General features: G+C 44.9%; 1 protein-coding gene across 1 annotated transcript; it reads right to left on the bottom strand.

The window, feature by feature from the left end:
• Positions 1 to 412: 412 nt before the first annotated feature.
• Positions 413 to 26,692, bottom strand: LOC120062162 (AF4/FMR2 family member 2-like). The gene is made up of 13 exons (XM_039011969.1): positions 26,589 to 26,692; positions 26,129 to 26,288; positions 23,935 to 25,056; positions 23,665 to 23,780; positions 20,683 to 20,944; positions 20,067 to 20,203; positions 19,286 to 19,349; positions 16,287 to 16,423; positions 15,089 to 15,160; positions 13,796 to 13,889; positions 13,259 to 13,308; positions 5,226 to 5,440; positions 413 to 534 (listed from the first exon to the last, which is right to left on the bottom strand). The coding sequence occupies exons 1-13, from the start codon at positions 26,690 to 26,692 to the stop codon at positions 413 to 415; spliced, it is 2,655 nt and encodes an 884-aa protein (XP_038867897.1).
• Between the last annotated feature and the right edge of the window lie 2 nt (positions 26,693 to 26,694).

Here is a 26,694-nt window from a genome sequence, read left to right as displayed (position 1 = left end):
AACAGCACAGATCCTTCTCCTCTAGTGGCACGCTTTGGAGACACTCCACAGGTCTTAGGTGGGACTTCCCTCTCATTCGCTTTGGGGCTTGGATAGTGGGACTTCCCTCTCATTCGCTTTGGGGCTTGGATAGTGGGACTTCACTTTTTCCCCCCACATCCATTGTAAATGTCAACCGTGTACAGAGGGAGCAGAGCGACAGACTGTGTAGTAGAGCAAATGATGACCTCTGACCTCAGAGAGGTGACATGTAGCGGGGTTGCTGGCTGGCAGTGTGGTGGGGGTCCATTGGGGTGTTATCAGATGGCTGGAGACTGGGGGATGGTGGGCGTTGCTGGCTGGTAGAGGTAGTGATGGAGGTGTGAGACAGACAGACAGAGTGGCAGACAGTTTAGTTCCAGTTCCCGCAGCACTATAACAAGTGGGCCTCTATCCGTAGCCAGTGCAGTCCTTGACGTATGTAGCGCACAAGTTCTATCATGCTGCTGTGTTGGCTCAAAGGTTCCATCATTGAGTCCAGCTCCTGAAAGAACTCTGTGGAAGAAGGCGAAGAGGAGAGAGTGAGTGTTTAGGTGTGTGTGTGTACAAGACAAAGACTGACAGACAGGTGTAATAGCAAAATGAAGGCCCTGTTTTCCATTCCTCTCTTACCTCTCTCCTATACTCTCTTACCCTCTCCGAACATCTTTTCCCCTCTTCGAACCTCTCCTACCCTCTCCGAACCTCTCTTCCCTCCCTCCTAACCTCTCTTGCCTCCCTCCTACCCTCTCTTCCCTCCCTCCTAACCTCTATTTCCTTCCTCCTAACCTCTCTTTACTCCCTCCTAACCTCTTTTTCCTCCATCCTAACCTCTCTTCTCCCCTCCTAATCTCTCTTGCCTCCCTCCTAGCCTTTCTTGCCTCACTTCTAACCTCTCTTACATCTCTTCCCTCCACCCTAACGTCTGTTCCCTCTCTTCCCTCCCTCCTAACCTCTCTTTCCTCCCTTCTAACCCCTATTCCCTCCCTCATAACCTCTCTTTCCTCCCTCCTAACCTCTCTTTCCTCCCTCCTAAACTCTCTTCCCTCCCTCCTAACCTCACTTGCCTCCCTCCTAACCTGTCTTCCCTAACCACCCTCCCTCCTAACCTCTCTTCCCTCCCTCCTTACCTCACTTCTCCCCTCCTAACCTCTCTTTCCTCCCTCCTAGCCTTTTTTGCCTCACTCCTAAACTCTCTTCCATCTCATCCCTCCCCCATAATCTCTCTTTCTATTTACCCTCCCACCTAACCTCTCTTTCCTACCTTCAAACAACTCTTTCCCCCATCCTAAACTCTCTTTCCTCCCTCCTAACAACTCTTTCCTCCCTCCTAACAACTCTTCCCCTCTCCGAACCACTCTTGCCTCCCTCCTAACCTCTATTCCCTCCCTCCTAACCTCTCCTCTATCTCTTCCCTCCCTCCTAACCTCACCACCCTCCAAACTAAACTCTCTTCCCTCCCAACTACCTCTCTCCCCTCCCTCCTAACCTCTAATTCATCCCTCCTAACCTTTCTTCCCTCCCTCCTAACCTTTCTTCCCTCCCTCCAAACCTTGCTTGCTCCCCTCCAAACATCTCCTCCATATCTTCCCTCCCTTCTAACATTTCTTCCCTCTATTGCCTCCCTCCTAACCTCTCTTCCCTCTCTTCCCTCCCTCCCACCTAACCTCTCTTCCCGCCCTCCAAAACTCTCATCCCTCACTCCTATCCTCTCTTCTCCACTACTAACCTATTTTCCCTCCCTCCTATTCTCTCTTCCTTAACCTCTCTTGCCTCAATCCTAGCCTTTCTTGCCTCCCTCCTAACCTCTCTTCCCTATCTTCCCTCCCTACTAACATTTCTTACCCCTCTTCCCTCCCTCCTTGCCTCTCTTCCCTCCTTCATACCTCTCTCCCCTCCCTCCTAACATCTCTTTCATCCCTCCTAACCTCTCTACACTCTCTTCCCTCCCAACAAACATCGCTTACCTCTCTTCCCTCCCTCCTAACCTATTTTCCCTCCCTCCTAATCTCTCTTACCTCTCATCCCTCCATAATAACTTCTCTTCCCTCCCTCCTAACCTCTCTTCCCTCCCTCCTAACCTCTCTTCCCTCCCTCCTAACCTCTCTTCCTTCCCTCCTGACCTCTCTTCCCAACCTCCAAACCTATCTTCCATCCCTTCTAATCTCACTTCCCCTCCCCCCCTACTAACCTCTCTTCTCTCCCTCCTAATCTATCTTCCCTACCTCCAAACCTCTCTTGCCTCCCTCCTAACTTCTCTTCCCTCCTTCCTAACCTCTCTTCCCTCCCTCCTAACCTCTCATCTCTCCCTCCTAACCTCTCTTCCCTCCCTCTTGACCTCTCTTCCCTCCCTTCTAATCTCACTTCCCCCTCTCCTCCCCTCCTAACCTTTCTTCCCTCCCTTGCCTCTCTTCCCTCCCTCCCCTCCCTCCTAACCTCTCTTCTCTCTCTCCCCTCCCTCCTAACCTCTCTTCCCTCCCTCCAAACCTCTCTTGCCTCCCTCCTAAACCTCTCTTCCCTCCCTTGCCCCTCTTCCCTCCCTCCTAACCTCTCTTCCATACAAACCTCTCTTGCCTCCCTCCTAACCTCTCTTCTCTCTCTTCCCTCCCTCCTAACCTCTCTTGCCTCCCTCCTAACCTCGCTTCCCTCCCTCCTAAGCTCTCTTCCCTCTCTTCCCTCCCTCGTGACCTCTCTTCCCTCCCTCCTGACCTCTCTTCCCTATCTCCAAACCTCTTTTCCCTCCCTCCTGACCTCTCTTCCCTATCTCCAAACCTCTTTTCCCTCCCTCCTTACCTCTCTTCCCTATCTCCAAACCTCTTTTCCCTCCCTCCTAACCTCTCTTCCCTATCTCCAAACCTCTTTTCCCTCCCTCCTTACCTCTCTTCCCTATCTCCAAACCCTCTTTTCCCTCCCTCCTAACCTCTCTTCCCTACAAACCTCTCTTGCCTCCCTCCTAACCTCTCTTCTCTCTCTTCCCTCCCTCCTAACCTCTCTTGCCTCCCTCCTAACCTCTCCACCCTCCCTCCTAAGCTCTCTTCCCTCTCATCCCTCCCTCCTGACCTCTCTTCCCTCCCTCCTGACCTCTCTTCCCTATCTCCAAACCTCTTTTCCCTCCCTCCTAACCTCTTTTCCCTCCCTTCCCTACCTTCTAACCTCTCTTTCCTCCCCCTGACCTCTCTTCCCTACCTCCAAACCTCTCTTCCCTCCCTCCTAACGTCTCTTTCCTCCCTTCTAACCCTACTTCCCTCTCTTCCCTCCCTCCTAATCTCTCTTCCGCCCCCCCTAACCTCTCTTCCCTCCCTTCCCTCTCGTTCCTCCCTCCTAACCTCTCTTCCCTCTCTTCCTCCCTCCTAACCTCTCTTCCCTCTCTCCTAACCTATCTTACCTCCCTCCAAACTTCTCTTGCCTCCCCTAACCTATCTTCCCTCCCTCCTAAGCTCTCTTCCCTCTCTTCCCTCCCTCCTAATCTCTCTTTCTTCCCTCCTAACCTCTCTTCCCTCCTTCCTAACCTCTTTTCCCAACCTCCAAACCTCTCTTCCCTCCCTCCTAACCTATCTTCCCTCTATCCTAACATCTCTTCCCTCCCTCCTAACCTCTCTTCCCTCCCTCCTAACCTCTCTTCCCTCCCTCCTTACCTCTCTTCCCTCCCTCCTAACCTCTCTTTCCTCCCTTCTAACCTCACTACCCTCCCTCCTAATCTCTCTTCCGTCCCTCCTAACCTCACTTCCCTCCCTTCCCTCTCTTCCCTCCCTCCTAAGCTCTCTTCCCTCCCTCCAAACCTCTCTTGCCTCCCTCCTAACTTCTCTTTCCTCCCTCCTAACCTCTCTTCCCTCTTCCTCCCTCCTAACCTCTCTTCCCTCTCTCCTAACCTCTCTTACCTCCCTCCAAACCTCTCTTGCCTCCCCCTAACATATCTTCCCTCCCTCCTAAGCTCTCTTCCCGCTCTTCCCTCCCTCCCAATCTCTCATTCTTCCCTCCTAACCTCTCTTCCCTCCTTCCTAACCTCTTTCCCAACCTCCAAACCTCTCTTCCCTCCCTCCTAACCTATCTTCCCTCTCTCCTAACCTTTCTTCCCTCCCTCCTAACCTCTCTTCCCTCCCTCCTAACATATCTTCCCTCCCTCCTAAGCTCTCTTCCCGCTCTTCCCTCCCTCCTAATCTCTCATTCTTCCCTCCTAACCTCTCTTCCCTCCTTCCTAACCTCTTTCCCAACCTCCAAACCTCTCTTCCCTCCCTCCTAACCTATCTTCCCTCCCTCCTAACCTATTTTCCCTCTCTCCTAACCTCTCTTCCCTCCCTCCTAACCTCTCTTCCCTCCCTCATATCCTCTCTTCCCTCCCTCATATCCTCTCTTCCCTCCCTCCTATCCTCTCTTCCCTCGCTCCTAACCTCTCTTCCTCCCTCCTAATAAACAGTGGGTGATTGAGTGCTGGAACGGCTCAATCCTAAAAGTAACAGCTCTGGTGATCAGTATGTGCTGAAAGGCCCACCTAGGCCTTATGGTGACATAACTGGGCGATTCCAATCTCATTTCCACCAAAGACACCATCCAACAGGCTCTAATTGAGCTCATTATGAGTGTCGACAGAGAGGAGGAGAGGTGTAGAGAGGATCAACTTCTAATGGATACTTCTGAGGCTGTGAGAGTGAGTTCTTGCCTCACACAACCACGTAACCTGCCCCTCTAATCAGCTAGGCTCAGGAAATGACAGAGACAGGACACATCAAACCCTCCATACACAGTCAAGAGGGGTGTCCTCCATATATCTCTGCTGGTCTCTCTCTAGCCTGTACATTCACTCACTAATGACAGTAAATGGGTCAAGGCTTAGGGCTCCTTTATTCTCCATATCGCCACAAAAGAATACAGAACACATCAGTCCATATTGAGGCCATCCTGAGGGTGATGAAAGAATCTGACTGGCCTTGGTTCCTAACCAATAGGAATAATTATTCATATATAATTACTGAATGCAAGGTAGATGAATGGGAATACATGTATTAACACAAATCTATGATATTATAACAAAAGAGTAATGGATGTTGTATGTAACTATTACTGCTACATCAGCTACAGTTACCACCCTACCCGGTATCTACAGCACAATTTATTCTACTAATGTACAAAATCTGCCATTTCTGCCATCTCCTATACAAACATCCTGTTGTAAAACAGAGAGCCTGTGTCCAGTCTCCAGTCTCCAGTACCTTGGCTCTCTGTGGCCAACTTTTCTGCTGTGTCCCAGTGCTCGTAGCTCCGGAGAATGTTGTTGGTGATGTTGACGTGGCTTGCGGCCATCTGGTGAATGCGCTGGGGGATGGCCACGTTGCCGGAGGCCCCGGAGCCCGCAGGGCCCGTACTGCTGCTGCCCCAACTGACTGGGGAGAGACTCAGAGACAGGGGCGACGGGGTGCCTGTGTTCCTGGGAAGACAAAGACACAATACAGGGATCAGGGGTTAGAGGTTGGAAGTGAAAGGTCAGATCACCACCACAGAGATGATAGCGTACTGTATAACCACTGGACACCATGGATTTTGGTATCCTGGGCAAAACAGTTACTTACAGAAACTAAGAAAAAAAGGTAGTGGAGAGACATTGGGGGGATGAGGGGAGGTGCAACTCAATATTAGGAAGGTGTTCATAATGTTTTGTACACTAAGCGATGAAAGTTAATTATACATACAAAGAGTAAAGTACTTTATATTATTTACATAGAGTAAAGTGAATTATATATACAGGGAGTAAAGTGAATTACAGTGCATTTGGAAAGTATTCAGACCCCTTGACTTTTTCCACATTTTGTTACGTTACAGCGTTATTCTAAAATGGATACATATATGTTTTTTCCTCATCAATCTACACTCAATACCCTATAATGACAAAGTAAAAACAGCTTTTTAGAAATGCCTTATTTACATAAGTATTCAGACCCTTTGCTATGAGACTCCAAATTGAGCTCAGGTGCATCCTGTTTGCATTGATCATCCTTGAGATGTTTCAACAACTAGATTGGAGTCCACCTGTGGTAAATTGAATTGATTGGACATGATTTGGAAAGGCACACACCTGTCTATATGAGGTCCCACAGCTGACAGTGCATATCAGAGGAAAAACCTAGACATGGGGTAAAAGGAATTGTCCGTAGAGCTCTGAGACAGGATTGTGTCGAGGCACAGATCTGGGGAAGGGTACCAAAAAATTCCGCAGCTTTGAAGGTCCCAAAGAACACAGTGGCCTACATCATTCTTAAATGTAATAAGTTTGGAACCACCAAGACTCTTCCTAGAGCTGGCCGCCTGGCAAACTGAGCAATCGGGGAGAAAGACCTTTGTCAGGGAGGTGACCAAGAACCCGATGGTCACTCTGACAGAAATCCAGAGTTCCTTTGTGGAGATGGGAGAAACTTCTTAAAGGACAACAATCTATGCAGCACTCCCACCTATCATGCCTTTATGGTAGAGTGGCCAGACGAGTCTCATAGCAAAGGGTCTGAAAACTTATGTAAATAAGGTATTTCTGTTTACATTTTTTATACATTTGCTAAAACCAGTTTTCGCTTAGTCATTGTGGGGAATTGTTGAGGATAATTTTGTTTTTTAAATCCATTTTAGGCTGTAAAGTAGCAAAATGCGGTAAAAGTCAAGGGGTATGAATACGCTCTGAAGACACTGTATATACAGAGAATAAAGTGAATTATATATACAGATACAAGGAGTAAAGTAAATTATATATACAGGGAGTAAAGTGAATTATATATACAGTTGAAGTCGGAAGTTTACACACACACACTTAGGTTGGAGTCATTAAAACTCGTTTTTCAACCACTCCACAAATTTCGTGTTAACAAACTATAGTTTTGGGAAGTCGGTTAGGACATAGACTTTGCGCATGAAACAAGTAATTTTTCCAACAATTGTTTACAGACGGATTATTTCACTTATAATGCACTGTATCACAATTCCATTGGGTCAGAAGTTTACATACACTAAGTTGACTGTGCCTTTAACTTCTCTAGGGTAGGGGGCAGCATTCGGAATTTTGGATGAAAAGCATGCCCAAATTAAACTGACAGCTACTCATCCCCAGAAGACAAGATATGCAAATTATTAGTAGATTTGGATAGAAAACACTCTGAAGTTTCTAAAACTGTTTGAATCATGTCTGTGATTACAACAGAACTTATTTAGCAGGCGAAACCCCGAGGACAACCATTCATTTTTTTTTTTTTGAGGCCACTCTCTTTTCAATGGGCTTTCATTCGGAATCCAGATTTCTAAGGGACCTTCTTGCAGTTCCTACCGCTTCCACTGGATGTCAACAGTCTTTAGAAATTGGTTGAGGTTTTTTCCTTTGTGTAATGAAGAAGTACGGCCATCTTGAACGAGGGTCACTTGAAGTGTCCTGTTTGTTAGAGGCGCGTGACCAGAAAGCTAGCTACAGTTTGTTTTAATCCTGTATTGAACACAGATCATCCCGTCTTCAATTTTATCGATTATTTACGTTACAAAATACCTAAAGTTGTATTACAAAAGTAGTTTGAAATGTTTTGGCAAAGTTTACAATTAACCTTTGAGATATTTTGTAGTCACGTTTCACAAGTTGGAACCGGTGTTTTTCTGTATCAAACGCGCCAAATAAATGGACATTTTGGATATATATCGGCGGAATTAATCGCACAAAAGGACCATTTGTGATGTTTATGGGACATATTGGAGTGCCAACAACAGAAGCTCGTCAAAGGTAAGGCATGAATTATATTTTTATTTCTGCGATTTGTGTCGCGTTCCTGCAGGGTTGAAATATGCTTCTCTCTCTTTGTTTACTCTGTTGCTATCCTCAGATAATACCATCGTTTGCTTTCGCCGAAAAGCTTATTTGAATTTTGACATGTTGGCTGGATTCACAACCATTGTAGCTTTAATTTGGTATCTTTCATGTGTGATTTAATGAAAGTTAGATTTTTATAGTAATTTATTTGAATTTGGCGCTCTGCATTTTCTCTGGCTTTTGGCCAAGTGAGACAGTAGCGTCCCGCCTAAACTCAGATTTTTGGATATAAATATGAACTTTACCGAACAAAACATACATGTATTGTGTAACATGAAGTCCTATGAGTGTCATCTGATGAAGATCATCAAAGGTTAGTGATTAATCTTATCTCTATTTCTGCTTTTTGTTACTCCTCTCTTTGGCTGGAAAAATGGCTGTCTTTTTCTGTGACTTGGCTCTGACCTAACATAATCGTTTGGTGTGCTTTCGTCGTAAAATATTTTTGAAATCGGACACTGTGGCTGGATGTACAACAAGTGTATCTTTAAAATGGTGTAAAATACTTGTATGTTTGAGGAATTTAAATTATGGGATTTCTGTTGTTTTGAATTTGGCGCCTTGCAGTTTCACTGGCTGTTGACGCGGTGAGACACTACCGTCCCACATACCCTAGAGAAGATAAACAGCTTGGAAAATTCATGGCTTTAGAAGCTTCTGATAGGCTAATTGACAACATTTGAGTCAATTGGAAGGGTACCTGTTGATGTATTTCAAGGCCCACCTTCAAACCCAGTGTCTCTTTGCTTGACATCATGGGAAAATCAAAAGAAATCAGCCAAGACCTCAGAAATAAATAGTAGACCTCCACAAGTCTGGTTCATCCTTGGGAGCAATTTCCAAACGCCTGAAGGTACCACGTTCATCTGTACAAACAATTGTACGCAAGTATAAACACCATGGGATCACACAGCCGTCCTACCGCTCAGGAAGGAGACACGTTCTGTCTCCTATAGATAAACGTACTTTGGTGCGAAAAGTGCAAATCAATCCCAGAACAAGAGCAAAGGACATTGTGAAGATGCTGGAGGAAACAGGTACAAAAGTATCTATATTCACAGTAAAACAAGTCCTATATCGACATAACCTGAAAGGCCGCTCAGCAAGGAAGAAGCCACTGCTCCAAAACCGGCATTAAAAAAGCCAGACTACGGTTTGCAACTGCACATGGGGACAAAGATCGTACTTTTTGGAGAAATGTCCTCTGGTCTGATGAAACAAAAATAGAACTGTTTGGCCATCGCTATGTTTGGAGGAAAAAGGGGGAGGCTTGCAAGCCGAAGAACACCATCCCAACCGTGAAGCACGGGGGTGGCAGCATCATGTTGTGGGGGTGCTTTGCTGCAGGAGGGACTGGTGCACTTCACAAAATAGATGGCATGAGGAGGAGGAAAATTAGGTGGAAATATTGAAGCCACATCTCAAGACATCAGTCAGGAAGTTAAAGCTTGGTCGCAAATGGGTCTTCCAAATGGACAATGACCCCAAGCATACTTCCAAAGTTGTGGCAATATGGCTTAAGGACAACAAAGTCAAGGTGTTGGAGTGGCCATCACAAAGCCCTGACCTCAATCCTATAGAAAATTTGTGGGCAGAACTGAAAAAGCGTGTGCGAGCAAGGAGGCCTACAAACCTGACTCAGTTACACCAGCTCTGTCAGGAGGAATGGGCCAAAATTCACCCAACTTATTGTGGGAAGCTTGTGGAAGGCTACCCGAATCGTTTGACCCAAGTTAAACAATTTAAAGGCAATGCTACCAAATACTAATTGAGTGTATGTAAACTTCTGACCCACTAGTAATGTGATGAAAGAAATAAAAGCTGAAAGAAATAATTCCCTCTACTATTATTCTGACATTTCACATTCTTAAAATAAAGTGATGATCCTAACTGGCCTAAGATAGGGAATTTTTACTTGGATTAAATGTAAGGAATTGTGAAAAACTGAGTTTAAATGTATTTGGCTTAGGTGTATGTAAACTTCCGACTTCAACTGTATAGGGAGTTAAGTGAATTATATATACAGGGAGTAAAGTGAAGCATGGAGGAGGAGGTGCTTTTTCAAACAGTCATGAAGGAGTTCCCACATATTTTGAGGACTTGTTGGCTGCTTTTCCTTCACTCCGCGGTCCAACTCATCCCAAACCATCCATATTGGGTTGAGGTCGGGTGATTGTGGAGACCAGGTCATCTGATGCAGCACTCCACCACTCTCCTTCTTGGTCAAATTGCCCTCACACAGCATGGAGGTGTGTTTTTTGGGTCATTGTCCTTTTGAAAAACAAAGTCCCACTAAGTGCAAACCAGATGGGATGGTGTATCGCTGCAGAATGCTGTGGTAGCCATGCTGGTTAAGTGTACCTTGAATTCTAAATAAATCACAGACTGTCATCAGCAAAGCACCCCCACACCATCACACATCCTCCTCCATGCGTTACGGTGGGAAATACACATGCAGAGATCATACGTTCACCCACACTGCGTCTCACAAAGACATGGCGGTTAGAACCAAAAATCTCCAATTTGGACTCCAGACCAAAGGACAGATTTCCTATGGTCTGATGTCCATTACTCATGTTTCTTGGCCCAAGCAGACTGTTCTTTGATGTCCTTTAGTATTGGTGTCTTTTAGTATTGGTGTCCTTTACCACTCTCTGTCAGGGTTAACTACTTTCCGTCAGCTGTACCACTGTGCGTCAGGCTGTACCACTGTCCGTCAGGTTTAACCACTGTCCGTCAGGTTTAACCACTGTCCGTCAGGTTTAACCACTGTCCGTCAGGTTTAACCACTGTCCGTCAGGCTTAACCACTGTCCTTCAGGCTTAACCACTCTCCATCAGGCTTAACCACTGTCCCCCAGGCTTAGACACTGTCATTCAGGCTTTGCCACTGTCCGTCAGGCTTAACCATTGTCCGTCAAGCTTAACCACTGTCCGTCAGTGTCACACCCTGGCCTTAGTTATCTTTGTTTTCATTATTATTTTAGTTAGGTCAGGGTGTGACATGGTGAAGTATGTGTTTTTGTATTGTCTAGGGTGTTGTATGGTTTAGGGGGTTAAGTAGAGTAGATGGTTTAGTGTTCAGTGTAGGTGTCTAGGAAAGTCTATGGTTGCCTGAATTGGTTCTCAATTAGAGACAGCTGGTTATTGTTGTCTCTGATTGGGAGCCATATTTAAGGCAGCCATAGGCTTTAGCTGGTTGTGGGTAATTGTCTATGTGTAGTGTTTGTGTCAGCACTATTTATATGTATAGCTTCACGGTCGTCAGTTTGTTATTTTGTTAGTTTGTGTATAGTTGTTCGTTTCTTGTTTTTTCTCTCTTCTTTAAATAAAGAAGATGTATTTTGCACACGCTGCGCCTTGGTCCAATCTATCTCAAGAAGACGATCGTGACAGTCAGGCTTAACCACTCTCCGTCAGGCTTAACCATTCTCCGCCAGGCGTAACCACTGTCCGTCAGGCTTAACCATTCTCCACCAAGCGTAACCACTGTCCGTCAGGCTTAACCACTCTCTGTCAAGCTTAACTACTGTCCGTCAGGCTTAACCAATCTCCATTAGGTTTAACCACTGTCCCTCAGGCTTAACTACTGTCCGTCAGGCTTAACTACTGTCCGTCAGGCTTAACTACTGTCCATCAGGCTTAACTTCTGTCCGTCAGGCTTAACTACTCTCCGTCAGACTTAATCACTAATACTGATTTGATTTTGTATTATCGGCAAACTAGGGCTTATCTCGGCTTGACAATCATGGCTTGATTTTCTGTCAGCCGGCTTGAGACATCAATCAGAGGACATATTCATCAGTTTTTTAGTGCCAAACACAAACAATCAAGCTCCAGGTCCTGTAATTCAGCACTAAATTGAATGGCACTCCCCCCGTGAAGTTAAATTATGATGCTCTGTCAACAGCTTGCCTCTCTCGGCTCCCTTTCTAATAGTTTGAGGCTTTTGCTGAAATAAACAAACCCTTGATGGTGAAAAAAAACAATAAGGAAAAAAGATTCATGATTGTCAAGGACAGAACAAACAAACTGTGGGAAAGGCCAGAGCAGAGTGTAATCTAATGCTGATTACAGTCCGCAGGTAGCGGAGCTGACACGGGATTAAAAAGGCCAGTTGGTGGCTAATGTGACCATGGTGAACTGGAGGAGGCTGCAGGAGCCCTAGGAGCCAGTAGGATCTGAGGCTAATTGCTTCTGACAGCGCCTCTCACAGCAGAATAGCAGAAGCTGGTCAGTGCTTTGGCTGAGGGCTAGATCCCAGCCCTTGAAAAGACAGGCTCAAGGGAGCTCAGTCACACACAGAGGATGGCTCACCACCAACTGCCAGACACACTGACGAGCCCCACAGTAGCCCCATGGTATCCCCACAGTAGCTCCTCATTAGCTCCACTGTAGCTTCATGGTAGCTCCACGGTAACTTCACGGTAGCCCAACGGTAGCTCCACAGTAGCTTCACGGTAGCCCCATGGTAGCCCCACGGTAGCTTCACTGTAGCCCCATGGTAGCCCCACGGTAGCTTCACTGTAGCCCCACGGTAGCCCCACGGTAGCTTCACTGTAGCCCCATGGTAGCCCCACGGTAGCTTCACTGTAGCCCCACGGTAGCTTCACTGTAGCCCCACGGTAGCTTCACTGTAGCCCCACGGTAGCCCCACGGTAGCTTTACTGTAGCCCCATGGTAGCCCCACGGTAGCTTCACTGTAGCCCCACGGTAGCCCCACGGTAGCTTCACTGTAGCCCCATGGTAGCCCCACGGTAGCTTCACTGTAGCCCCACGGTAGCTTCACTGTAGCCCCACGGTAGCTTCACTGTAGCCCCACGGTAGCCCCACGGTAGCTTTACTGTAGCCCCACGGTAGCTTCACTGTAGCCCCACGGTAGCTTCACGGTAGCCCCATGGTAGCTTCACTGTAGCCCCACGGTAGCCCCACGGTAGCTTCCCTGTAGCCCCACGGTAGCCCCACGGTAGCTTCACTGTAGCCCCACGGTAGCTTCACTGTAGCCCCACGGTAGCGCCACGGTAGCTTCACGGTAGCTCCACGGTAGCCCCACGGTAGCTCCATGGTAGCCCCATGGTAGCTCCACAGTAGCCCCACGGTAGCCCCACTGTAGGCTGCGAACTCAAACCCAAACACACAGGGTGGATCAGTTAGGTTCAGTTGCCATGGAAAATGCAGAAGAACAGTGAAGCGGTGAGCTCATCCCACCAGTGTGATGTGCTGAAAGCTGGAAGTCACATTGACAGAGGCTCTCTGTCATGACCTTTGTCTGAACAAAGCAGTCAGCATCTGAGAGGGTTAGCTTGTTGCTTGGCCAGGAGTAGGCACATACATTGTTCTGTTCAGGGAGATATCTGGTATAAAGAATGCATTGTAATGCAACATTAGATGACTGAGGTGAAATGTTACTCACTTTCCATTGGCTCCCCATGGCGAAGGTACTTGGGAACTTTTAGCCGAGTTCTGGAATGGAAGAGGTTTGTGAGAATAGGACATTTGGCAGCACCACTATACAAACACATTGCACAGCTTAGAAAAGCTATCACAGCAATACAAACAGCGTCTCTAGAATAATATGCAACATAATTAATTAAAACAGGTATGTAGATAATTGATACACATAGTTTGCATACTAACCGCGAAAAAATGTATGTTTTTTAATGACCACCATGCAAAGCTAATGAGTACACGCAACTCAACACAAATATAAATTCAATTTATACATTTCAATTAGCTGTACGTGTTCTACAGCTATCACTCTTTTTATTCATAGAAGTTAGAATTAGAGTTAGAATTTGGAGTTAGAATTATAGTTAGAATTTGGAGTTAGAATTAGAGTTAGAATTAGAGTCAGAATTTGGAGTTAGAATTAGTTAGAATTTGGAGTTAGAATTAAAGTTAGAATTTGGAGTAAGAATTAGAGTTAGAAGTTAGAATTAGAGTTAGTTACCTTGAAATACTCCATCAGGGAACGGGAATACTTTACTGCATGGTCCTTCTTTAGTTTGAACATTCTCAAGTACAGGAGGGATAAACAGCGATTGCTATGGAGATAAGAGCATAATAACATTCCATTAAATACAGGACCTACACTAATACAGTATATCTGGTATTGGCAACATAACAGTCTGTGTATCAATTACAGTCATTAAGCATCAAATAAATAACTAAGGAAAATGTGTTTTCTAACACATTAACTTGACATATCCATGATGCATGAATATTTCATATTGGTGTTATGAAATCTACCTCTCTAATTGCTTAAAAAATAAAAGCTAGAAAACAGAGGCAATAGTCAGACACCAGATGCTTTGGACATATGCACCACCCCATGACATGACACCAGCACTCTGGCATTAATAAGTCATTACCACACTACACTTCCTAGTTTCTCCCAATCTAAACCACATCAGCATGTTCTTACACGCACGCACGCACGCACGCACGCACGCACGCACGCACGCACGCACGCACGCACGCACGCACGCACGCACGCACGCACGCACGCACGCACGCACACACACACACACACACACTTTGCCCTCTAAAACAAATTATACACGGATGGATCGTGTCAACCAGTGTCAAATATTTGAATATAATCTCTAATGATGTCTGAACGGTTTACTAACACAGGAATTATGACCTGGGAGTCTCACTCCTACTCTCATCACTGTCTACACTGCTATGACTGAGAGCATAACCATAACATTCTAACAATAACATTCTAATTCTAACCATTCCATTCTAACCATAACATTCCATTCTAACCATAACATTCTAATTCTAACCATGACATTCTAACCCTGACATTCTACTCAGATTATACAATCAATATGACAGGCAGCATATCCCCTGTAGCTGTGTGGTTAGTATACTGTAGATGTTCATAGGCTGTTGCTAGCCGCCAGGAAATCTTTCATTATCCCTAATAGCTTAATGAAATACAAGAATAATGATCCCCTTTAAGCTGATTAAGTGCTTTAGCAGTGTTTTAAAGCTCCCTTCAAGATACATCCGATTGTCGGGGAGGGATGGCTGAGTGGAGATTTAAATCGTGTTTGAGCGAAGCGGCGGATTTAGCATCTAACGGGTTTGGAAGCCAGCTGGATTTTCTTAAATCAACCCAAACACCCTCACAGGCTAGAGATCCTTGTCCGTCATCATACCCATCAGAGGAATGATGGGTTTCCTTCAACCACACAGAGGTTCACATCAGAAACTATATCAAGGGAAAACTCACCACAATACAGCTAATTTCTTCTCGGCTACTGTTGCTGAGTGACTTGTAAAGTTCTTTAACCTCATGGCATATCTTCAAAAGCAGAAAAGACAAAAACATAAATCAATTAATTAATTAATTTCAGTTCAAATAACAAAAAGAGAGGATGACTCAATGTCCATAAAGCCAGGGGAGCATCCATAAAGCCAGGGGAGCATCCATAAAGCCAGGGGAGCATTCATAAAGCCAGGGGAGCATCCACAAAGCCAGGGGAGCATCCATAAAGCCAGGGGAGCATCCATAAAGCCAGGGGAGCATCCATAAAGCCAGGGGAGCATTCATAAAGCCAGGGGAGCATTCATAAATGGGGGCGGCAGGTAGCCTAGTTGTTACCGCGTTGGGCCAGTAACGGAAATGTTGCTAGATCGAATTCCCGAGCTGCCAAGGTAAAAAATCTGTCGTTCTGCCCCTGAACAAGGCAGTTAACCCACTGTTCCTAGGCCGTCATTCTAAATAAGAATTTGTTCTTAACTGACTTGCCTAGTTAAATAAAGGTTAAATAAAAAAAATTATAAAGCCAGGGGAACATCCAAAAAGCCAGGGGAGCATCCATAAAGCCAGGGGAGCATCCATAAAGCCAGGGGACCATCCATAAAGCCAGGGGAGCATCCATAAAGCCAGGGAAGCATCCATAAAGCCAGGGGAGCATCCATAAAGCCAGGGGACCATCCATAAAGCCAGGGGAGCATCCATAAAGCCAGGGGAGCATTCATAAAGCCAGGGGAGCATTCATAAAGCCAGGGGAGCATCAATAAAGCCAGGGGAGCATCCATAAAGCCAGGGGAGCATTCATAAAGCCAGGGGAGCATCCATAAAGCCAGGGGAGCATCCTTAAAGCCAGGGGAGCATCCATAAAGCCAGGGGAGCATTCATAGAACTGCCGACCTTATGTCATTTTCTGTGTCTAATCGTTTTTGAGGAAAATATTTCAATCACCGGTGTATGAATCCATGTGTCATATGAGGAGTTACAAGGTCCATCTATTTTCATTTTCACTGCCATTAATAAAATGAGGTCCGCTAATTGCCTTGACTTGTGGGGTAGACTGGAGCAGGGCTGGATTTAATGATGCTCATTTTCACGGAGGGCAGGTAGGGATTGCTGGCCTGAGTGGGGGTGGGAGGCAGGGAGGGAGGGACACATTGGTGGGGACACAAACCTGATGAGTTCAACTGTCTCAGAGTACATAGTGTATGGAGACTTGGCCTCCAGCGGGTCCCGTTCCATGGCGTTGCCACATTCTATGAAAGACAGCGCCCCATCAGCGTAGTTAACAGCTTTGCCATACTTCTCCATCTGTGAAGAAATGACGGAGACATCGAATATGATCCGCATTAGAGTCACAACACTACAAGGCCACAAAATATTCTCCTCACATGAATTATTTTCCAAAGCCTCAGAGTTCTTGTGAAAACAGATATTAAGCTGATTTAATCAGAAGGAAAAATAACAATGCTACATTAATGTTCGGGAAACGGAACATTCTTTTGATCTTCTTCAATTTTCTCAAATACATTACTAAAAATACAAACTCACAAAGACCCAAAACACAAAACCAAAGAGCCTATGACAAATAAGAAGCTCATGAGCACACAAGTGTAAAATATAATATATTTACACACCACTCTCCACTGAAAGCACCTCTCAAGCAGGTTCTATCCATTTCAAGTAAGCCACTTTTACCACATACGACCGGGCTGGTGGAAGATTCATTACAGCTCAACGATTACAGTCATGTAACAAGGGCAATCAATTCCTTTCATTTTGTATTCATGGATGACTTTACCTCGCAGATCAGATTTATGGCCAAGTGGATGTAACTTCCAATAAAGGACAATGTCTGTGGAGATAATTGCTGGAATCCAATTATTAGGGCACTATGAGTGTGTTGGTAAATCACGTCCGCCGCCTGGGCTCAAGGCCCTCTTTGAGGACATTGAAGAGGTGTGAAAGAGACAGATCCCACATCATCACTTAAAAAAGACTACAGATCTCCACAAGGGCTCTCCTCTGTACACCTAGCAGTATTCTTCAGCTAGGACCAGTGTCTGTATGTCTGTCTGTCTGTCTCTTATTAAGACCAGTGTCTGTCTGTCTGATATTAAGACCAGTGTCTGTCTGGTATTAAGACCAGTGTCTGTCTGTCTCTTGTTTATTAAGACCAGTGTCTGTCTGTCTCTTATTAAGACCAGTGTCTGTCTCTTATTAAGACCAGTGTCTGTCTGTTATTAAGACCAGTGTCTGTCTGTTATTAAGACCAGTGTCTGTCTGTTATTAAGACCAGTGTCTGTCTGTTATTAAGACCAGTGTCTGTCTCTTATTAAGACCAGTGTCTGTCTGTCTGATATTAAGACCAGTGTCTGTCTGGTATTAAGACCAGTGTCTGTCTGTCTCTTGTTTATTAAGACCAGTGTCGGTCTGTCTCTTATTAAGACCAGTGTCTGTCTCTTATTAAGACCAGTGTCTGTCTGTTATTAAGACCAGTGTCTGTCTGTTATTAAGACCAGTGTCTGTCTCTTATTAAGACCAGTGTCTGTCTCTTATTAAGACCAGTGTCTGTCTCTTATTAAGACCAGTGTCTGTCTCTTATTAAGACCAGTGTCTGTCTGTTATTAAGACCAGTGTCTGTCTGTTATTAAGACCAGTGTCTGTCTCTTATTAAGACCAGGGTCTGTCTGTTATTAAGACCAGTGTCTGTCTGTTATTAAGACCAGTGTCTGTCTCTTATTAAGACCAGTGTCTGTCTCTTATTAAGACCAGTGTCTGTCTCTTATTAAGACCAGTGTCTGTCTCTTATTAAGACCAGTGTCTGTTTGTTATTAAGACCAGTGTCTGTCTCTTATTAAGACCAGTGTCTGTCTGTTTGTTATTAAGACCAGTGTCTGTCTCTTATTAAGACCAGTGTCTGTCTGTTATTAAGACCAGTGTCTGTCTGTCTGTTGTAGAGACCAGTGTCTGTCTCTTATTAAGACCAGTGTCTGTCTCTTATTAAGACCAGTGTCTGTCTGTTTGTTATTAAGACCAGTGTCTGTCTCTTATTAAGACCAGTGTCTGTCTGTTATTAAGACCAGTGTCTGTCTCTTATTAAGACCAGTGTCTGTCTGTTGTAGAGACCAGTGTCTGTCTGTTATTAAGACCAGTGTCTGTCTCTTATTAAGACCAGTGTCTGTCTGTTATTAAGACCAGTGTCTGTCTGTTATTAAGACCAGTGTCTGTCTGTTATTAAGACCAGTGTCTGTCTCTTATTAAGACCAGTGTCTGTCTCTTATTAAGACCAGTGTCTGTCTCTTATTAAGACCAGTGTCTGTCTCTTATTAAGACCAGTGTCTGTCTCTTATTAAGACCAGTGTCTGTCTGTTTGTTATTAAGACTAGTGTCTGTCTCTTATTAAGACCAGTGGCTGTCTGTTTGTTATTAAGACCAGTGTCTGTCTCTTATTAAGACCAGTGTCTGTCTCTTATTAAGACCAGTGTCTGTCTCTTATTAAGACCAGTGTCTGTCTCTTATTAAGACCAGTGGCTGTCTGTTTGTTATTAAGACTAGTGTCTGTCTCTTATTAAGACCAGTGTCTGTCTGTTTGTTATTAAGACTAGTGCCTGTCTGTCTGTTATTAAGACCAGTGTCTGTCTGTCTGTTATTAAATGCTATGCAGCTGTAACTGATGTGAAATGGCTAGCTAGTTAGCAGTGGTGCGCGCTAATAGTGTTTCAATCGGTGACGTCACTCGCTCTGAGACCTTGAAGTAGTTGTTCCCCTAAAAGCCGCAGCTTTTATGGAGCGATGGGTAACGATGCTTTGTGGGTGTCAGTTGTCGATGTGTGCTGAGGTTCCCTGGTTCGAGCCCAGGTATGGGCGAGGAGAGGGACGGAAGCTATTCTGTTACACAGCAGGAATATTTATTCTCTCATTGGCTGAGTCAGACATGCTGCTTGCTAATTGCACATTGGCATGTGTTTGTAAATGGTATTATCACATTGGTCTGTAGCTATATATATTTGTGATGTCATGTAACTGACTAAAACAGAGTATGTTTATTGCCTTGCTCAGACAATGTCAAATGTAAGGAGTTTAGTATGTGTAATATATTCTCTACCAAAGTAAATGCTGTATTAAATGTTTTTAATACATTTTGTGGTGGCTAATAAAACAGCAGCTTACCAGTGCATCTGCTTTGTGCTTCAGTTTCTTGGCTTCCTGCATGTAGTAGTCTGCAGTGTGAACTCTGTGGAGAACACATACATTGAGAATATGTCAGTCATGTCAGTTATGTTGGAAATATAAATCTGTTTGCAGTTGTGTGACTGCCTGGATTGCTTAAGGATAATGTTGTCCTCCAAACGCTGAATATGTTTCATTTTGAATGATCAATACAGAGGAACTCGACTTTGTAATCACATCCCACACATACGTCAACTTCCCTGGGTTCTGTTCTGTTCCATTTTAATCATGTTTGAGACTTAAATTAGTACATACATCATGTCATTCAATCTGTCAGTGCATCATGTCATTCAATCTGTCAGTACATCATGACATTCAATCTGTCAGTACATCATGTCATTCAATCTGTCAGTGCATCATGTCATTCAATCTGTCAGTACATCATGTCATTCAATCTGTCAGTGCATCATGTCATTCAATCTGTCAGTGCATCATGTCATTCAATCTGTCAGTACATCATGTCATTCAATCTGTCAGTACATCATGTCATTCAATCTGTCAGTACATCATGTCATTTAATCTGTCAGTGCATCATGTCATTCAATCTGTCAGTGCATCATGTCATTCAATCTGTCAGTACATCATGTCATTCAATCTGTCAGTGCATCATGTCAATCAATCTGTCAGTGCATCATGTCATTCAAATTTGTCAGTACATCAGAGACAAAAAACACAATATGTGTTTTTGAAGTGTTTGGAGAAGTTAGTTAGTCATACATACTTGTTATTGAACGTTAGCTTTGGTCTTCTTGGCTCCATGTGGTCCATGGACAGAGATGAGGGGTTGGACCAAAGGTCGGAATCAGATTGACCATTACCATGGAAACTGCCAGATGGTTTGCTGTGGGTATCTTCCTCCTGTGAGATGGAGGGGTCAATTAAAATGCTAATTAGCATCCAGCAGTAAGTCTAATAATACTGTAAGGATTCATCTTGGTGATTTGGACTGCCGTTACGTTGTGGCTATGGTGTATTTTTTTCTGTCCTGGCTTTAAACATATTCAGCCATTTCCCTCTCTTCAAGGCTGTTTATAACTCCTTTCAAAGGGTAATTAGATTAAATTTGCAAAAACACAGGAAATAGTGGTAGAAGCCTGGAGCAGAGAAATTATCTGCAGCAACAGCACCGTCTTCCAACTTCTCTGCACAATGAATTGTAGAAGACACGTTCTCTTAGCAAACGGAGTGGACGCAAAAGTTTCACACTTTAAAATAATAGTGTAAACCATCCATTTAAAAAATGTTGCCCGGTAATTGATGATGATAGCAGTACAAAAGTAATAAATACCATTTTACTGTATAATAACACCGAAGGACAACAGCTTGCCCCTACTTACACTGCTTGTCTTGGAATGTGAGAAGAATTTGCTCTCTCCTTTGCTGCGGTGCTTGTGTGAGGAAGAGGAGGATGAGGAGGAGGAGGAGAAGGGGGGCAGAGAGCAGCTGAGGGTGGGTAGTAATAAGGCGCCACTAGCGCTGCCCTCCTGGCTGAAGGAGGAACACTCGCTGGTCCTGCGCTGGCGGACGGGGGGCTCGTCGGAGAGCGGCGACAGCAGGGGAGGCAGCAGCTCTCTCTTCCTGGGCTGTTTCCTCAGAGAGCTGGGATTAGACAAATACAGAAACATTTACGAACGCCAATGTATTGCTTATGAAGTGTTATGACATCCTTATGTAGGTACCTTTCAAAGTGATACCAAAACAGACATAAGAGAAGAAAAATACTTGGCCTGCCCCCCACCCCCCAATACTGTGAGTTCACAGCTTTTGTAATGCAAACCAGTCTCAACTGCTATGTCATCAAAGTGGTGGATGGATGAAAAAAATGAGAAGTGTCTTGACTGTCTGAGGTATTTGTAAAATTGAGAAGTACAGGCATTATGTGCAGGCCTGAAAGAAAGCAGCTGGCCTTAGAACATTCTGTTTGTTAGAATGAATGATTATTTCTGCTTTTATTATAAGACTAATTCAATGCAGCACTATACCGGTAAGGCATAAAGTACATATTCTTCTCAGTATCTGTTGGGTTTCATAAAAGAGCATATCCAACTGAAAATCTCTTGGAAAAAAAGATCAACCAATGGAACCAAGATTTAAAAAGAACTGACGTTGGCATAAGATGGAGTGAAAGTTTGAGCATAACTAATCCAGTATAAACTAATATATATAGAATGTATTACACAAAATTCACAAATGTAACAGTACAATGGCAGAGTCATGTCTCAAGTGTACAACTAATAATGATTCAATAATCCATGCTTTCTAGGAATGCTATAAAGTTCAAAAGTTGTGGGCGGAGCTAGAAAGTTACAATATAAACATACTTTAAATCTGCCTGTGTGCATATTTCAAGACATGACATATGGGGGGTGTAGTGAGATACCAATGGGCTGTAAAATTATTTTCTCATCACTCATCAAAAACGTATACTAAAAATTAGGAAGTCAATCAATCCGCCATCCTTAATACAATGAAAAAAATCGAATGATTTGTTATTGAAATAGCATGGGCGACTGAGAAAAACAAATTGGTTCAATTTAAGGCCATGTGGCAAACATTAATGCAGGCACTAGGGATGGGGTTGTGACAGGCGGGTCTGGACAGATGAGACGTAGTCATTGTTTGTATGTGTCTGTAAGTTGTCGGTACGTATGTATACGTTGGTTTCGTTCTTTGGATTTTTAAAAAAGAACGAAAAGGAGTATATCAATGATAATTCATATAATTGAAACATATCCTTTTGGCTTGGTTTAAAACCATAAAAAAACGTTTCATTTTTCCACATTATTTTTTCAGTGCCTGACCCTCTAAGGAGGCAGCCTAGAAATAGGACTAGAAATAGCCCTGTAGTGCACTGAGGGGTCAGAATATTGATTGATCAGGCAGTGGAACGGCAGTTTGTTGAGACAGAAAGCACTTAGATTCACAGTCCTTCTAATATCCACTCATGCTCCAGAAACCTGGCCCCTCAGAGGGGAACCCAGCGGACTGCAGTTTGGATCCATGTGAGTGGGTTCTCGGTATAGCTGTGTGTGTGTGTGCCCGCGTGGGGCTTCTATTAACAATAATATTTTATCCATTTCTCCATGTTAACAGATAAGAGACAGGTAAGGAAGTTGCCGTTAAATAGTTTCCTCAAAGTCATTATTGAGTTTAAAAACCAGCAAGAATGTAAAGTAGCAGCGAGAAGCCTCGCCTCCCTCCTACAGCTACAATATTTTTCACATTGTTTGCAACAACAGATTATTTTCGCCCCCGTTCCCTAAACTCATGGGGATTTTATATATGAGGGAGAAAAATGCTTAGCTGGCGCAAGAGCGCCTAAAGCAGTAACGGGGGAAACGCAGTCAGAAAACCTCATTAGGATTATGTTGCTCAGGTTATTTGTCAACAGCAGCATATTTTGTCTTGTTTCACAGGCCTGAAAATGAGCAGAACCCTGGTCGGTTTAACGGAATTAATAAAAAGCATCAACTGATTAAAAGGCTTTGAGGTTGTCTAAATTCAACTGATTTAAAGGCTTTGAGATTGTCTAAATTCAACTGATTTAAAGGCTTTGAGGTTGTCTAAATTCAACTGATTAAAAGGCTTTGAGGTTGTCTAAATTCAACTGATTTAAAGGCTTTGAGATTGTCTAAATTCAACTGATTAAAAGGCTTTGAGGTTGTCTAAATTCAACTGATTAAAAGGCTTTGAGGTTGTCTAAATTCAACTGATTTAAAGGCTTCAGTCCAGACCAAAGGGTTCAATATTTCTGCACTAGATACCCGTGGCAGCTCATATATCACAGTGCTGGGAAATCATATTAAATATATGCAGTGATTAGTGGTAAAGCTCAGCTAGCGAACACTCCATCCTCCGGACTCACTACACTCGACCCCCCGACCCTTGTCACCAGCGTCCCTTTGATGAGCAGTAGGTCTCCGCAGCGCTAATTAAATATCTAAAATTAGCTTTGGCGCCCTTGTCGGTGTCATGTTACCTTAAAGCTGTAGGACACAGGACACAGGACACAGCAAAGAGCTAGCAGCAGCTAAGGGTATACCATACTAGAAACATCACTGCTCCTGTACCTCCCAGCATCCTCTCTGAGGAGGATCTACACTGGTTGGACGTAGCCATTCACAACACATACAGTACTACCACCCATCAGAGAAAAACAACAGCCTGTAAGTACACTGTGGACATCCATAATGAATGTGTTCATCCCTGTAACCATTTACAGTACATAAGAGGATGCTCTACACATTCCTTTTCTCATCCAGTAACCATAGTGATGAGTTAAGTAAGTACTGCACTGTGAGCGGTTCGGCGACACTTACTCTTTTGTGCTAATGTTCTTGTGGTTGTGAATGGGTGAGATGCACGGGGGAAGAAGCATGGAGTCTTTCTCCAACCGTAACTTCTTGCTCCCGCCGACAGCGTTACAATGGTCCGACTGAAGAACACACACACAAACAGCACAGTCAGCATTGAACATACTATCAGCACTTTCTCACTGCTCCTCCATGGACACACTCCAACCACTATCCTACAAACCAATACCAGTTAGTACCTAGAGAGAAAAAGAGTGAGAAAGGTTCTGCACTTGCCTTGTGTTTCCTCTTGGCCTTGCTAGGGTTTTTTTCAACAGGGGTAGACTGTTGACTGGCGGGGGACTGGTGTCTGTGCTTGGTGCTGGGTTCCCAGTGTTCCTGGGGCTCAACCTTCACAGGAGGGGGCTCAGGGGGGTCCTGTCCTGGGATTCTAGACAGGAAGCTCAGCTCGATCTTCACCCACAGTGACTTGATGTCCTCAAAGTCCCTGAGAGGGGACAGCAGTTCGTTCTGGACGATGGGGACAGGGGATAAGAGGGGGTCTTCCAGTAAGCCCCCAACCACACCAGGGTCTGGGATAGAGATGGAAGTGCTGCAGGTGCTGGTAAGGCTACTGACACTCAGGATATTGCTGTTGCAGTCCTTGGCTGCTTTGAGAGTCTGCAGGCTGCTGGGACCTGGGCAGGGAGGGTTAGGGACCTTGATCAGATCCTCTGGTTCAGAGTGGCACTCAGACGACGAAGACTCCGTCTCGATGAACTCCTTGGACTTGGGGAGGATCCTGCTGGGCCCCCTGTGCTTCTTCTTGTCCAGGACTGGGGCTGGGGGAGGATGAGCTGGAGTAGAAGTAGTGGTAGTGGTGGTGCGAGGTTCCTTCCTAGGGGCAGCTTTCCCACTGGTGCCCTTGGTCCTGGACTTGGGCGGCTCCAGAAGAGGCGGAGTTTCCTTCTCCTTAGGGGTAGTGCTGATGGAGGGGTTGATGGGCTTGGACCAGGAGCTGTGTTCTTCCAGGCTGGATGAGCGCTCCACTTTCTTTGGCTGCTTCTTTCCAATACTGCGTCTGGCTGGGGCCGGCTCCACCGCCGCCGCTGCTGGGGACTTTGAACTCTTGCCCTCTGAGACCTTTGGTCCAGTCTTGGGCTTGGCCTTCTCTCGGATGGGGCTGAGGAGGACCCGTTCCTTGGCGTCGGTCTGGGCCAGCAGGACGGTGGGCCCAGGCTTGCTCTTTCCTGGGGCCAGGTCCTGGCTCCCAGGTGCCTGCTGGCTGTGGTCAGGCTGGGAGCTGCAGAGCCCATGGCTCTCTCTCTCTGGCTGGGTACTGATAAGTGCTTTGTTGTGTGGGGTCACTTTGTTCAGCCACTTATCCAGCTGCCATTTGTTTGTTGATGGAGGTTCAGGCTGTGTGAGAACAAAATAAGTAGCAAGGACAAAGAATATACAGTTAGATAGATCCACGTTTGGTTTGATAGTAGACTACATAGCTTCATAAAACACTGTGTTGACTCATGAAAGTAAAATGTGATAATTCAATTGTCTCTTCAGAGTTATATGCTATCAAACCAACGAGCCAATGTCCTGATGAAGAGACCATTAAAATAGACAGAAACTCATGAATGACTGAGTAGTGCTCCCATATTGTCCTTGTGCTAGTCTCCGACCATGCCATCTCACATCATTTGTTTTGTACCATTATGCCCCACGACAAATAGAAGTGTTTCATATGAAATCATAAATACTGTCCTGAATGATCGAAATGATAGCAAATCATTCGGAAAGGAAGTGTTGGAAATGAATTGACTAAGGAATTAAAACCACTGAGTATAAAACAGGGGATAACACATACTTTCCCTTTCACTCTTCCTCTCCGAAAGGCTCAGCCTTTAAATCCCATCTAACATGGCTTCCGGAAAACTCCTGTGTTTTTAGTAAAACATCAGTGGAGTGCACTTAGAGAGGGAATGAGACATCCTTAAAGACAGACAGGCCCTTTTCCTGGCCCACCTGGCTGTTCCCATTGGCTCTTCCCTGGTAGACAGGAAGTCATATGGCCTGTAGAGGGTGCCCAGATGCACTGTGGTAAATATTTACCCGGGTCTAACACTCAGTGCTCCTCTGTGGAATACTACTCTGCCTGGCTCTTGAGCTGCTTAAGCTGCCATGCAAGTGTCGAAGTCACTTCACTACCATCAACTGCAACAACCGGGAAAGAGGGAAAGTTGCTACTAAGTCGGGTAGTTTAATCCTATCAAAATAATAGTGATATTAGAGTAGATGGGGGGTTTTCATCCCTGGATCAAAGTGTTGTACTAGTGGTATTAGTGTAATATATATTTTCTGTAGCCTAAAATAATAGGATCAATGTTTTTCCCTATAATATAACACTGGTTGAGTATTGGTTGATAGCACAGTAAAAGAAATATGACTGTCCCGGTTGGTTGGTACAATACAGTAAGGAGCGATTGTGTTATACCTCTGGGGTGGCGGTCCGGGAGACCCCGTTACACTCGCTGTCACTGGAGCTGCTCTCACTGTCTGAATCCGACTCGGAGCTGCTCTCTGATTCACTGGAGCTGGCCGAGGCGCCGCTAGAGTGGCCCGGGTCACTGGTCCGAGACGTGGCCACAGGGATGCTGGGTAGGAGAGATTGAGAGAAAGAACGAGAGAGAAGAAAGAGATAGAGAGATAGAGAGAAAGAGAGAGAACATATAGAGAAGGACAGAGAGGAAAAAAGTATATATTTTTGTATAGATAAACATTTACTGTGTGATAGACAAAGCTTTACTGTAGCCTCATATTCCAACAGCACTACCTAGTCCTCTGTGACCCCGGACTGATCTCATTCCACTGGCGTGTGTGACTAATGCACTGATGCGCTGTGACGCAGATTTCTTTTGTGTCATCATTTTGCTAAGAGCAGCCTTGTGCTCTGCCTCATGTTCGGCGCCAGCCACACGCCCGGCCTTGTGCTCTCTCTGCTCAGCACGCTCAGCAGCGACACAGAGTTGGACGAGATGAGTCCGCCTGTCATTGACATGA

The sequence above is a fragment of the Salvelinus namaycush genome, chromosome 17, assembly GCF_016432855.1.
Source record: "Salvelinus namaycush isolate Seneca chromosome 17, SaNama_1.0, whole genome shotgun sequence".
Lineage (NCBI taxonomy): Eukaryota > Metazoa > Chordata > Actinopteri > Salmoniformes > Salmonidae > Salvelinus > Salvelinus namaycush.
Note: the sequence above shows the minus strand (reverse complement) of the source record. Positions and strands in the feature narration are given on the sequence as shown.

Bases quoted from the DNA above. Each gene is read 5' to 3' on its own strand.
- LOC120062162 (XM_039011969.1), bottom strand. From the start codon at position 26,692: ATGTCAATGACAGGCGGACTCATCTCGTCCAACTCTGTGTCGCTGCTG. The intron at 20,945-23,664 runs GTAAGTGTCGCC...GTCTAATCCCAG, and splicing joins AAGAACATTAGCACAAAAGA to CTCTCTGAGGAAACAGCCCA. The intron at 15,161-16,286 runs GTTTGTGTCCCC...CTGCTTTTGAAG, and splicing joins GAGACAGTTGAACTCATCAG to ATATGCCATGAGGTTAAAGA.